General features: G+C 39.6%; 1 protein-coding gene across 2 annotated transcripts in view; it reads right to left on the bottom strand.

Moving 5' to 3' along the window:
* Positions 1-7,246: 7,246 nt before the first annotated feature.
* CYP4V2 (cytochrome P450 family 4 subfamily V member 2) overlaps positions 7,247-14,793 on the bottom strand; it is a 33,545-nt gene continuing 25,998 nt past the window's right edge. The window contains exons 8-11 of one of the 2 annotated variants that reach the window (XM_077144319.1): positions 13,007-13,109; positions 10,613-10,747; positions 10,341-10,517; positions 7,247-9,530 (exon numbers count right to left, since the gene is read on the bottom strand). In XM_077144319.1, coding sequence (XP_077000434.1) covers positions 9,358-9,530; positions 10,341-10,517; positions 10,613-10,747; positions 13,007-13,109 — 588 coding nt within the window. In that variant the 3' untranslated portion in view covers positions 7,247-9,357. Of the gene's footprint in view, positions 9,531-10,340; positions 10,521-10,612; positions 10,748-13,006; positions 13,110-14,793 lie in introns of both variants that reach the window. The other variant, XM_077144318.1, reaches the window with a different exon arrangement.

Below are 14,793 nucleotides of genomic sequence, written 5' to 3' on the forward strand. Positions count from 1 at the left end.
AGGAAACCTACTGCATCAGGGATCAACATGGCCCATGGACTAAATCTGGCCTGGCCCTTGTTTTTGTAAATAAAGTTTTATTGGAACACAGTCATGCCCATTCATTTATGATTGTCCATGGCCACTTTTGCCCTGCAAACACATAATTGCAACAGAGACTGTATGCCTGAAAACCTAAAATATTTACCGTCTGTCCCTTTACTGAAAAAGTTGGAGAAACCTGTGCTAAACCACTCATTGTGTGGAGTTTAGCCTTCCCTGTCAGGATGCTTCACTGAAGGGAAATCACTGGTTTTTCAAGAGTACATTCCTGCTTAAGGAACTCCAATTCTTTTTTTCCTTCTTCCTCTTCATTTGTTTTAAAGAAGTCTCCCTTTATCCTAAAATATACCACCTTGCAGCCACTATTATTTAGTCCTTGATATATCTACTAGAACCACACAAAATAATTTATGACTCTTCCTATGCTTTTTTAAATATTTAGAGATTATAATCATTTGCCTACTAAATCTCCTCTGTTTTCTTGCCCCTCTTAGAAATTTGGTACATCATTCTGGGGAGTAAAGTTAGATTTAGGGGGAGCTGAATCTTCAATAAATATTTTATGCATGTTACTACAACACATAACTGTGTTTCCTAGAAATGTAGGATAATTTTGCAGATAAAATATTTTCTGGTTATAATGAAGAGGTGTATTTCAAAAATGTATACTGCACTGCCTTGTAGATTTAGGCTATCAACTGGCGTACCAGTTACCAACAAAAGAGAAACCTCTTCTCTGTGCAATATAAAATAATTTAAATAATTTAAGCCTTGGATTCCATCTGCTACCAGCCTCAACAGGAGAAAAGATGATTAAGATGAAAATACCCTTCCTCCAGATTACAGTAGAAGCCATCAGAGGGTGTTTCTCTAAAAGGTGAAATTACGGGTTTTGCCTATTTAAATGCTTCCGTGTTTGACTTGAAATTTTTCTTGTAGTGAAATATAAATTATATTCTAGTAGTACAATAAAGCCCCAAATGTGTTTGTCCATTTAAGAGAATGGAATCAGAATTAAGTCGAAAAGAGGCAGAAAGGAGAATTCTAGAATGTTCCCTAATACTTCCCCAGTAATCCCAGAGACTGAATATGATGAACTATCACATCCGTGATTGCATTATGTTCCATGGCAAAAAGGATTTTGCAGGTCTAATTAAGGTTCCTATTCAGTTGACGCTGAGCTAATCAAAATGGAGATTATCCAGACAAGCCTAGTCTAATCACATGAGCCCTCTCAAAGCAGACAGTTCCCTCTGGATATTAGCGTAAGGAAAAGTCAGAGACATTTACAGCATGAGACAGATTCTCGACAAGAGAAGCTCTCCACTGCTGGATTTGAGATGGAGGGGGCTATGGAACAAGGACCTGAGAGCAGCCTCCAGGAACTGAGAATGTCCCTGGCCACCAGCCAGCAAGAAAACAGGACTTCAATCCTACAACTTCAAAGAACTAAATTTTACCAACCACTTGAATGAGGCCAGTGTGGCCCACACCTTGATCTGGGGTTTACAAAACACCCTTTGCAGACCAGCCAGTGAAGCCTGCCCAAATTTCTGACCTATAGAACTGTGAGATAATAAATGAATGTCTTAAACCACTAAGACTATAGTAATTTGTTATGCAGAAGAGAAAATTAATACAGAGGCTAATACTTATCTGAACTGACGATGTCCTAGAGAGAGTGAGGGGGCTTGGAGCTGGACACTTCTGAGTTGAGGCAAGGAGGGAGGGTCCCTGATAGGCCCTGGGAGTCTTGGGTGGGGAGGATGGGCCAAAGGCAAAGTGGTGGTCTGCCGTGGGACCTGCAAAAGAACCTGTGGTTTCCAAAAAGGAAACAGCTGTGACTGATTGCCTGACGAAGTTGCAGTGTGGCCAGGAGATACATAAGCCCTCAGGAGAGAAACAGGGACAAAATCAACCTTGTGCTGCTCACTAAGAAAAGAAGCTTCCATTCACTGAGAAAGTCTTTGGTGATATACTTTTGATTCTTGAAAGATTTCTGCTAGGACATTAAGTATCCCTAGGAAGGTCATATTTCAGTTTCTGCCCTCTTCAGTGCACCTCAGTGAGGATTATAGTGGTATAAAAATGTATTTCCTAACACACCAGCTATCATGTCCTTGTGGTCAGGTAATCTCTGGAAGGAGAGGGCAGAATAAAGGGAGGGTCAACTCACTCTCTGAAAGGAATTGAAAGACACTGGAGGGAAGTTGCTCATGGGACATGAGCAAACCACCAAATGCTGGAGCCCAAGCAGTTGGAAATGGTTGAGGGATTTTTTTTTTACATATATATATTACTGAGACATCAAGTTTCTATTCCCCAATCCTTCAATAAAGTCTATGACTCATAAAGACTTTGTCTAAGTGGAATTGCGTATGTGTGTGTGTAAGTGAGAAAAGAATTCTAATCCAGTGAAAAGACTGCTGGGCTGATAGTGAAAATCTTATCAGTGCTGCCACATAAGGATTGGTTAGACCATTCCCTGTGCAACTCTAAGGGATGCTATTCTAAGCAACCTTGTGCTTATTGATGTTTACATTTTTCTTAGATAATTGTGCAGGCGATGGAGACCCATGGCTTGAGGTTGAGGGAAGGAATGAAGACCAGCTGCAGCTCTGGAATGATCCACAAAGTGGCCCATTTAGCAAAAGGCAGCTCTGGGATCCAGAGTGGACCATGCGAAGGACAGTGCCTCCTCCCCACCCCCACCAGCACCCACAAAGAGACCAACACAATTGTGAGGTGAAGGAGTTGCAGTATCATTTTGATTTAATGTCACCCTGAAGGAGCAGAGTCAGTCTGCCTGACTCTTGAGACTTTTTTCTGACAGCAGTTTCTGTGCAGGGGCTTAAGTGGAGAGACCCAGCCACAGAGGAAATGGGTAGGGGGTGCAAATGTAGCTCAGTGGTAGAATTCTCGCTTGCCATGCAGGAGACCCAGGTTCGATTCCTGGCCCATGCACCTCCCCAAACAAACAAAAACCAATTCAACAAATGGTGCTGCAATAACGGGATACTCACATGGAAAGAGTGGAATGTGATCGCTGCCATCCAGCATGCGCGCGCGCACACACACACACACACACACACACACACACGAAGGAAATGAGCAGCACCAGGATGAAGGAAATCTTTTAACTGTGAGGGAACCTCTTCACAGTGACCCTGTTCATGCCACGATCCTCCTTTCTCCCCTCTATTATTGCAACAGCTTCCTCCCTCCTCTCCCTGCTGCTCTCCTGTAGCACTGCTGGAGGATATCTCTGTGAGGATTGTGCGTGCTCCTTGTGGACAGCATTAGAGAATAAAGATAGAGGACTTAGCCCTTAATTCAAGAAATAAGAATAAGAAAATTTAAATATCGTTAGCAATGCAGCCTATTTTTCTATCTAGCACCTTCCTGTACTTACATTCCCAATAACAGGATTTAATCACTGAATAGAAGGGTAATACAGAAAAGACTGGAGGAAAATAGCAGAGTAGAAATAATCTTGGATTTTCCGTGTTCTCGTATGAAGTCACATAAAACAGCATGATTTTATATTTAAAAGGGGAAAATGGGATGTTAAAATTGATAACCTCTTACACGTGCCCTGCATATTGGAGTGATACTAGCAAATTCTATAAGAAACCACCACAATATTTCACTCAGCTAAAAAAATGTGTCTGTCTTTCTCAGAATCGCAATCCAATGTGGGTTGGGTGGCTGTCCTTCTTGACTTTTCCAGTGGGGATCCAGGGAGCCAAGCTCCTTTCATGTTTGCAGTGCCACCACCTTCAACATTTGGCCTCCACAGTCAATGCAGAATGAGAGATAAAGCACACAGGGCTCTCTATGGTCAGGCTTTTGTCTGCATTCCATAGCGAGAACTTTTGCCTGCATTCCGTAGTCAGAATTTTTGCCTGCATTCCATAGTCAGAACTTTTGCCCACATTCCATAGGCAGAATTTAGGCCCTTGGCTCATACTGAACTGTCAGAAAGGCTGTGAAATGTAGTCCTGCTGTCATTTAGGAAGAGGAAATGGGACTGGTGAGCATCTTGCCACTGTCCTCTACAAGCTTACAATTCACATGTAATGTTAGTATGTTTATATTATAGTGGGACCCCAGGAAGTTAACCCCAAATAATATTTTAAGAAAACCCAGTATTCTAATATAAGAAGCTGCATGGTCTAGACCACTCCCTTACACACACACACACACACTCGAGCTAATTCTTTGCCTTTGTTTCCTCGCAATTTCTCCCCTCTTTACTTTGCTCCAGTCTCATTGGTTTAATCGCAGTTCTCTGAGCACATCAAACATTCTCCAGTCTCAAGTCCTTTGTACTTGCCCCATTCCCTGTAATGCCCCTCTCCCAGCTACCCACACAGCTCATTTCATTCTGGCTTCTGCTCGAACATCACCTCCTTTGGAATGCTGTTCTTCAATACCCCATCTAAAAGGGTCTGCTCCATTATGCCTGTCTATTTATCAGGCTTTAATTTTGCTCACAATACTCATCACTGCCTGACATCTGTAACCTATTGTGGGTTTGTATATTGTTTTTATGCTCCTAATACTCCTACTACTTTGCAAGAGGTATCATCAATGAGAGCTGGGACTTCAGTTTGTTTGCTTTATTTCTCCAGAGCCCTGAATACTGCTGGACATATATTTATGGGATGAATATGTGAAATGATGAATAAATAAATAAATGAATATTGAATTATATGTTCATACTGGGTCACTGTCTATAAAGTATGTGATTTTCAAACACACTAGATTGAAGACAGGATAGTCTCTTTATTCACAGTTGGGAACCATCTAATTCACACATGAGAGTCACTATCACCCTTGCAAACTAAGATGAGCGCTGGCCTTCGGTGGCATTGAAAGTGATTGTTGGATTAATAAGCCAGGTTGGCTGTGATTCCACTGAATGTTTTTTGGTAGAAACAGATATTCTCTTGAGATTCTGTCCAACGGCATCAATGTTGCGTCATTAGATCTTGGTTTTCAGGCTTCACAATGTTGATTGTGTTTACAATTTATTAAGGCATATAAAACTGAAAAGACCAAAGCACAATCACACTCCTACAATGATGTGCCCATAAAAAGAAATTAATTATACTGAGTGATTTAGACATCTTAATTTACTGTACTTCCATAAGCCCAAAACTGAAAACTTGGGAGTGACTTTAGTAAGAAAGGAGGCAAAGGATGCAAGTAAAAAAGAGTTAAGTCCCATTCCCAGGAGTGCCCAGTAGGCTTTTCTTCTGCGCCTACATATCTTTTATCATGACGATACATCATATACCTTAACTATTTATGGCATTTAAAATACTTAAAACTTATAAAAATAAGACACTTGATCACATCTAAATATTGTGACAGATTTTTCCTGTCTATATGACCCTTTTGAAGGACAGAAAAATGTATCATAAGGTCGTTATTCAGAAAACCTTCCCATGAAACCTAAGTTGAGAAGTATTAAGAAGGGAAGAGCTCAGTAAATGTGAACCGCATTGAAACTGATGATAAGACAATGGTCGGAAGGAGAAACGAAGTGCCTTGGTATGTCCTTTTTAGGACCAGAACATCAGGAATAAGAACAGCTAAAGACTGGGAGATAATTTAAACCCTGAATTTGCCCAAAATAAATAAATAACCCATTTGATGGATCTCTTTAGATAAGAAACTGCAGAAATAATGTCACCAGTACACTGTGGGTAACTACAGACAAGAGATATTTTTCTACAATTTTCAATACAGCTAAACAAAAGAAAAACCAAGCAGAGCTTGGTCAAAGTAGCACAGGAAAAACAGACTAATCAGTCTAGTGATATAACAGGTTGGAGCTGAGAAACTAGACTGATGTGCTAGGTTGCACTACTAGGTTCTAAAATGAAGCACTGTACCTTTACTATTCTTTCATTTATGAAAGACCATAGCATTGCACTTACTCAAGCTCTGTTGCATTTCCATAACTAGAAGACATATGTTCTGTGTTGATGCTCCAACCTGAAGGAGAGTGACTGCAGAACACAAAGAGAAGAGTGTGAAGACATGAGGTCATACCCAAAGAATGGGGTCCCTTTTTCATCCCACAGCAAACATAACCAACGTTGAGCTGCTTTTAGGTAAAAGTGAAAGACCATGGACTTCAACCAAACTAAGTAAAATGGATCCCAAGGTAGGGATTCAACATTAGGAAGTTAACAGTAAAATGGGCAAGAAGGAGCTGGCCCTCAGAATCACCTGGAACATGGGACTGAAACCCCTCCAGGATTTTCTCCAGTTCTTACTTCTGCTGCTTCTTATCAGCTTCATTCCGACTCCTAGCAGCTGCTCCAGAGCGTCTCCTGCCAATTGATCCAAAGCCTCACAAACCTGAAGTGTCCTCCAAAGGATTTTAACTGCCCCTTACTCAATATCAGCTGGAAAAAGGTAAAGGGAGAACTCTTATTTGCCTCTGCTGGAATTCATCAACTTACAGCAAAAGGGGAGGAATCACCCTAGAAACCTTTTATCTCCGCTTACATTCAGTGTGTATGTGCTGAGGAAGCAAGGGGTGAGGAGACTAGGAGAAAAGGGAGAATTTAGAATGCAATCATTTAAAAAATGAGGATGCTCTTCCTAGAAAGAGTGGGGAGGTTTTCTAGGCAGATCAGGAATTTAAAAAATGTATCTGCCACAGTGATCCCACTAGATGCTGGAAAGAAGACATTTTGATCTTCTAGATAAAAACATGAGAGATAAGGCTCTTTTTCTGACTAGCACCTCTTAATTGTGAATCACATCAGTTGGTTTAAAACTGACATTCTTCAATTGTCTATGCCAGGGATTGGGGCACCAACTCAATAGTCTGCCACCTGGAGAGGTTTCCCAACTGCAAATACCTGGATCCCAAGGATGCCTGTGGTTTTTACTGATTCCCAGGAAACCCTAGGCGAGTTCATATTTTGCTATCAGCTGAGCAAACTGCTGTGATGTTTCTATTCCGCCTCTTATTTATTATTCAGATTCGTGGAAACTTGAAATCAGTCTTTGACAATAACATAAGGAACAGTTTATCAGAAACCTCGTGTCACCAAAGACATAAACTCTAAAATGTTGTTTCTTTCATTACTCATTAGACATCAGCCACCCACTAATTTATCTTTTCAAGTTATCAAGATGTTTCAAACTGACATTGATTCTTAAAATAAGATGCAGCACCCATGTGTAAAATCTCTTTATTTTTCTCGAGATACGTCTTTCAAGCAAGAATAGGATAGGTAATAAGGTATACAAATAGGTATTTCATCCCTCCTCTTATTTAAAAAAAAATCAGCATCTGCATGTTGATACTGCAGAACATGACATAATATTTCAAGTCTAATTTTGACATGATTTAAATGAATTATCAATGAAAACATATATCACAAATTATTGTGGGGCCAAATGAAGATGTGAAAACAGAAGGTAACATTAAGAAATGTTTTACTTTTCATCTAATTTTATGTCTAATCACTAAAAAAAGAGGCTAAGCTTAAATTTAAATACATAAAACTGAGAAATAATACCGATTTCTATGAATAAAACCACAATTATCCTAAATCATCTGGGAGCAATCTTTGCTTCATTTTTCCCACTTTCCAGAAAACAAGGTTAACCATTTGGTGAACTGTTGTTCAACTGTAGCAAATACTTCCTTGTTTTCTCAGCAATTTAGGGATTGAATTGTATGCACTGGAGCTGTTTGGGGTGTAAAGTGCAGAAAGCTGCTGATCCAGCCCTAAATACCACATGCTGAAGTATCTGCCCAGTGGGTTTTGTTTCATAACCTTTTCCTTTGATGTCCACTGAAGAGTACATATTCTATTCTCTTAATGTGTGCTTCTATTTGCCATTACTTTGGGAAAGTTGGAAAAGCATTCTTTTTTTTTTTTTTCATGTAGGAACTTTGTTATATTTGTACAGTTAACCACAGTCATCATCTAAAACAGGTTTCATTATGTTATACAGTCCCATGTTTTCTTCTAGCTTTCCTTTCAGTGACACACACAACCCTAGACTTCTCCTTTCAGCCACACTCACACTTAGCATTGTTGATTACACTTACAGTATAGTGCTGCCTTCACCTCTATCCACTGGAAAAGCATTCTTGTTAAAAGAAGTTTGTAGAAGGCACTGAGTGAAGAGGTCGAAGTATTATCTATGGAATTTAAGTTCGTGGACTGTGTGTCAGTTATCAGACTGATGGGTATGTTTGGAGGGCTGACTTTATCAGCAAACCCTAAACTAAATGACGTACTACTCCATTACTACATATAGATGAATGATTTCTTTTTTTTTTTTGCCCTAAAGACAGAAGAATTTCAGAAGAAATAGGGCCAAATCAAAGGCAGAAGACTTGAGTTCTGTTGACATATCTAGGCAGAGACCTGAGCTACATAAAGCAATAGCCTATTGTAAAAAAAAATGTATCAACTTCAGAGCAGAGACATTTGGAGTATAAACCTCTCTCTGTATCCAGCCCTTCACCATCTAATGGAATGACTTTGGGCAAAACTTACCTAATCATTGATTGTGTTCCCTTATTTCTAACACATGGAAGTGTAACTAAATAAACCCTAAATTCCTTCTAGCTCCGAAAGTCATTGATCCCCTTTCTGAGGCACAGCAAAGGAATGGGGATTACCAAGGGGGAATCTCTCTTAATAATATATGATATATAAGGTAATAGTGATACTATGAATCATGAAATGGTTGCCATACATACACAGTCAAGAAAGAAACTGGAACAGAACCTGTAAGTCAACAAGTAAATGATTTGCTCTAGATGGTGAAATCTAAATGTACTATAATTGTTATTCTCATAACTGATGCCAATAATATAACTCAAAACTGTAAGCCCTCTAAGTCAAAGTACTTAATCACCCTATCAATTTATATATATGTGTGTGTGTGTGTGTGTGTGTGTGTGTATGTGTGCTTCTATTTTTTTTAAATCTAGAACGTCAATGAAATTGTACCTTTTGGATCTGTCAAATGAAATTGAATTGGCCTAAATGTCTCTGTTGGGAAATCTACCTGCTTATTCACCTACTGACATCAGCTAAATCAACTTTACTTTTGGGACCAAGAGTAGAGGAGGGCAACATCCACGGTGGTGACAAAAGTACAAAAATTCCTTTCGGTAGACTTGAGCCCCAAGTAAAGGGGGACATGAAAAATTAGGTCTAGGGACAAGGATTATGGAACTCATCATCTATAAACTGGAAATGGCAACTTTGTTTTAAAAACCTTCTTCTTGAGAAGGGCACACACCACAGCCCAATAGTATAGTTATGATTCATTTGCATTTCTGCTCTTCAACTTTATCCAGATGCCATTATGTGGACGAAGAATCAACTCTCCTGCCAGACCAAGTTCTTCTCTTTTCTGGTTGGATTCTACCCAAAACTGTCGCAGTAGGCAGGAAAGAATGGCCTTTTCTTCCATCATGGCAAACTTTTGACCTTCAAATGAACGGAAATACCATCACTTTAATCATAAATATTTTTCAAGTGTGAGAAATAACAGGGCCTATGAGAGAGAGCAAGCAACTTTATATTTTCATAGTAGGCACTAAGAGAGGCAGAATCACTTGGGATGCTTGCTAAAAGTGCAACTTCCTGTGTCCCCACCCACCTCCACCAATGTATCTGTACAGCTAGAGTGTGGCCAGGGCATCTTCATTTTAGCTATACTCCAGATGAATCCTGAGCTCATTCAAGCTTGGGAATCACTGCTGTAGACTGATTTCTTATTGGGTCTTTCATTTAATTTACTATAAAATCACTGAATATACTTCAGATTTGCCCAATTCAATCTAGCTTCATTTTACTAATGCCTGTGGTTATGTAATTCACATTTTACATAAATGATAGCATTTACATTTATATAAATGGTAAAGTGCTAAAGCCAAAAGTATATGTGATTCCTGAAATATTTTAAGTATTTCAGTTGTCCAGTGGTAAGCATTTTTTTGTTTGGGTTTTGTAAAAGCAACAAAGAAAAATTATCATACAAATAAGTTTTCTACCACAATAAATTATATTCTTCTTTAATCCCCCAAATCTATAGCATTTTAATGCTCTGCTATGAAACCGATTATACGTTATAATAATAATATTTTAAAACTACAAAGAATAGTAAAGTGAAGAAAAAAAGGAAATCACTTTTTAAGACTTAGATATGAGTCATGTCACACTATGGCTCAAAGAATTACTGCGAGAAATCCACTACCATGGACCTGAATGCTCAAACCAATTCTGACGGATACAAACCTATACAGTTTCTGGGCCCAGCAGAGAAGGGCACATATGCATATGGATGGCGTCCTTGCATGTTCTCTGGAAAGAACCTTTCTGGCCGGAATTCCTCAGGATCTGGGAAGTATTTTGGATCTCTATGTAGTGCATAGGTAACAATAAGTGCTTCAGTGCCCTTGGAAACCTTGAAACCTGCTGCCAAAACAGAGTCAATGCATCATGAGAATCAAGCTAGACAGACATTAAAAAATCTACTTTCCCTAATATTCAAATGACAGTATACTTACCAACTTCACAATCTTCATTAAGCTTACGGCCAAAGAAAGGAACGGAAGGAAAAATGCGAAGGGTTTCCTTAATAACGCAGTCCAGATATTTAAGTTTCTTCAGATCTTCTAATGTAGCAGGACGATCAGAATTCCCTGATTAAAACAAGTTCATAGACAATGACAATGAAAGACCTATCTGGGTGTGTGTGTGGGGGAGAGGGGGCGAAGACATTAAGAAGAATGCATGAATCAAAACACTGAATGTTAAATTTCACAGCTAAAGGAAAATTTCTAATATTATGCACAGTCAAAATAACAAGAGACATTAAGCTGGATACGAGAGGTCACATATTGTATGATGCACATCTGTATGAAATACCCAGAATAGGTACATCCATAAAAACAGAAAGTAGATCAGTGGTTTCCAGGAACTGGGGCAGGGGTGAGGGGGAATGAGGAGTGACAGCTTAATGGGTATGGAGATTCCTTTCGGGATGGTGAAAATGTTTGGGAACTAGATAGAGGTGAAGGTTGCACAACATCCTGAATGTACTAAATGCCACTGAATTGTACACTTTCTTAAAATAGTAAACTTTATGCTATGTGAGTTTTACCTCAATTTTTTAAAATAACAAAAGTCGTCAGTATTTACATCTCATTGCTCAAAGATTAGCTGCTTCAGAAAATGTAGAACTGATAATGGAGTGAACGAAAAAGTCAGGCACAATAGAAAGGACAGGAAATGTTCTAGCTGGAATGATTATTATTAATTATGTGGGATCAAAAAGCATTCGTGAGACCAGAAATAAGCTGGAAATATTGGGGTTCATGATATAAAAGATGTGAACCTATTCCAAAAGAACTTGTGAGCTTTTTAGAAGACCAAATTGACCCACAAGAAGCAAGCTAAGAGAAATTAACACAAATATGGAAAAAATTAAAATGATAATAGAAAAGGAGCCCCAAAGTTTAGATGGTCTCCATTTCCCAAAATAAAGTCTCAGTTCTTCATATGAAATTCCAGTTCAGATTCCAGTCTGAACACCAAACCAATTTTCTAACCTCATGTCTCAGTACATTCTACTAAATGTCCTGAATTCTAGCTGTCCCTCACTATTCACTATTTCCCCCTCCACATTCGAAACTTTTCCACCCTGTGTCACTGTGCATCTGCTTCTCCTCTTTCTAGAATGCCTTTTTCTCCCCTTCTTTCTTCCATGAAGCTGAAACAAGCACTTCATTTTTGGTTGACTTAACTATCCCAAACCCCTTCTTCCTATTTACCTTTCAGCGATGGGGAACAAGGTGACATGACTGTTTGTTTTTTAAAAAAAGGTAAAATTGGTTGCACAGAGCATAACCTTTCTGTGATTGGCCAATAATGCCCCAGATCTGATTAAGAGAATTAAAATAATGATCAGATCTTAATCCCTGGAACCTGTGAACATTACCCTATTTGGAAAAAGGTTCTTTGCAGATTTAATTCCCCTAAATACCTTCCCACATATCTTTATAAGAGAGAGACAGAGAAAGAGGACAAGGTGACATGAAAACAGAGGCAGAAACTCAATGATGCGGTCACAAGCCAAGGAACACCAGCAGTCACCAGAAAGTGAGAGGCAAGGAAGAGATTCCTTCTTAGAGCCTCTGAAGAAAGTGTGGCTCACCCAGTCTACACCTGAATTGCAGACTTCTGGTCTCCAGAATTGTGAGATATTTATTTCAATTGCTTTAAGCCAACCAGCTGGTGGTAATTTGTTATAGCAGTCACAGGAAACTAATATAGCCTCCATCCCCCCCCCCCCTTTCCTCCTGCTAGAAGACGAACAGGATAATGGAGACAAGAATCAAAAAAACAAACACAATGGTACAGGTGATACGAAGAAGAAAGCAAGAGCCTCTGGCATCAGCCCAGAGCTCCTTACCTGCCAAATGCTTACTACACACAAAAATTTATCCCCTATCATCTTAACACATCTTTTCTCTCATGTGTGGCCCTTGCAATCTTACATGAAACAGCTTTCTTTGTCCCCTCTGACTAGTTTCACCTGCTTCTCTGTGCTCTCAAAAACACCTTCTTCATATCGCTCAAGTGCACAGCCTATCATGTAATGCTTTCTGTCCTTGTGTCTGCTCCGTTTATTAAGCACTTAGACCCCTGAGGACAATAAAATTGATCTCTGCGTCTCCAGCACCAAGCCCACATGCCAGGTGATTAATGAATGCCTGAGAGTGAATGGATGAGGTCTTGCAAAGGAATCTGGTACTGGCAGGGATTCCATCTGGGAGCCTTCCTGCTTTCTTACTGTGTCTTTAGAATAAGTCCTACTGCATGTCCTTAATGAGCCAGAACCACCTTTGCTTCTGTGGTCTGGGAACCCACAGTGTAACTAGTGAAGGCGCCACACATACCAAACACTTCATCCAGTTCACTGTCCACTTTTTTCTGGACTTCTGGGTAAGAACCCAGTAGGTATAAGGACCAGTTTATTGCAGCTGCTGTTGTATCGTGACCCTAAAAATGTAAATAAAAAATAGCTCAAAAAGAAGATTTTTGTTCAGAAGACTATAATAACTCTCGCTTGAGTTGGCTCAGGATTTGACATCTGCAATGTGACTATAAAATATAGCAAATTAATTCCATACAGCATCTCACTTTGGTGAAAAACAACACAATCCTTTAGGAGTGGAGGTTCATGCTTACAGAGCTCATTTCAATGCTCCACAAGGTTGCACACTCAGCAGGAAGTGGCCGGGATGTACTAACAAGGGGGTATTCCAAGGGAACTAAGAGAGCTGGCCTCAGTTAAGGGGAAAAGGTTTGAGTTTCATGAGCCAAAATGTCATGACTTCTCTACCTTCTCCCACTCATAATATATGCTTTACCTGCTTATGCTGGACACCAGGGAATAAATGTGGGATTCTGAGTAATATTCTCCCCTTCAAGAAACTGATAAATAACTCATTTAATATTTGCTGGGTGTTAGGCAAAAAATAGTCAATCTTTGCAAAAACGCCATGAAGTACTTATCATAATTCACATTTTAGAGATTTAAAGGCAAAAAAAAAAAAAACAAAAAACAGAATTAAATAGCTTTCCCAGGACCAAACAGCTTAGTAGGAGGCAGAGTGAGAAGCAGTAAATGACCTCCTGGATTATGTGATGACAAAGCAAAGCCCATGCTGACTTCCCTCTGACACTGGGCTGTGGGGTGAGCAGTCCAGGATGAGGAGTCTCCAGATCTAGTCCTAACAATAATACCATGGACACTTCCCTCTGCCCAGTCGATGCTTCAGGCCTTTTAGCTCCAACCTCAACTTGTCAGAACATCTCCATACACAAAAATGGTGAATTCTTGGGAATAAAATAATGTATTTGGAAAAAGTCAATAGTAATCTTATATATAGATCCTTGGATAAGACTTCGAAAAAAGAGAGCACAGTGGGTTGAAAAGTGTCCTCCCCTGTTCCCAATTCATGTCCACCCAGAACCTCAGAATGTGACCTTATATGGAAATTGGGTCTTTTGCAAATGTCATTAGTCAAGATGAGGTCATAATGGTTAGGATGGGACCTATATCGAGTAACAGGTGTCTTTATAAGAAGAGGAGAAGAGAGAAAGACACACAGGAAGGAGGCCACGTGATGATGAAGTGAGAGTGCATTTGGAGTGATGCAGCCACAAGCCAAGGAATGCTGACTGCCAGTAACCAAGAGAAGCTAGAGAGAGCATGGGACAGCTCTTTCCTCAGAGCCTCTGGGAGGACCCAACTCTGCCAAGACTTTGATTTTTGGACTTTTGAACACCCGAGCTGTGAGAAAAGGAATTCCTGTTGTTTTGAACCACAAAGCTTGCAGTAATTTTTTATAGCAACACTAAGAATCTAATACTGACAGAAAACAAACCATTTCCTCCATGGAAGATCTTTCTTTTCTTTTCCATTTTCCTTCTGTGACACGAGTGATTGCTGTAATTGTTCATTCTCAGGCCAGAATTCTCAGAAGTGCTTGTTTTATTAAACAGTTCCTAAATTGAATTGTCTGGGGTTTATGCTACAATTTTTTAAACAGACATTTGACAATTTTCTGACAGTGGCGCCTCACTGCATTTTCTCACACTTGAGGTTCTTTTATAGAAAAATGCTTTGAACTCAAAACGAGATCCTCCTATCTCCCTCAGTTATCTGGGTCACATAAGG

This window comes from Tamandua tetradactyla, chromosome 26, assembly GCF_023851605.1.
Source record: "Tamandua tetradactyla isolate mTamTet1 chromosome 26, mTamTet1.pri, whole genome shotgun sequence".
NCBI classification, from domain to species: domain Eukaryota; kingdom Metazoa; phylum Chordata; class Mammalia; order Pilosa; family Myrmecophagidae; genus Tamandua; species Tamandua tetradactyla.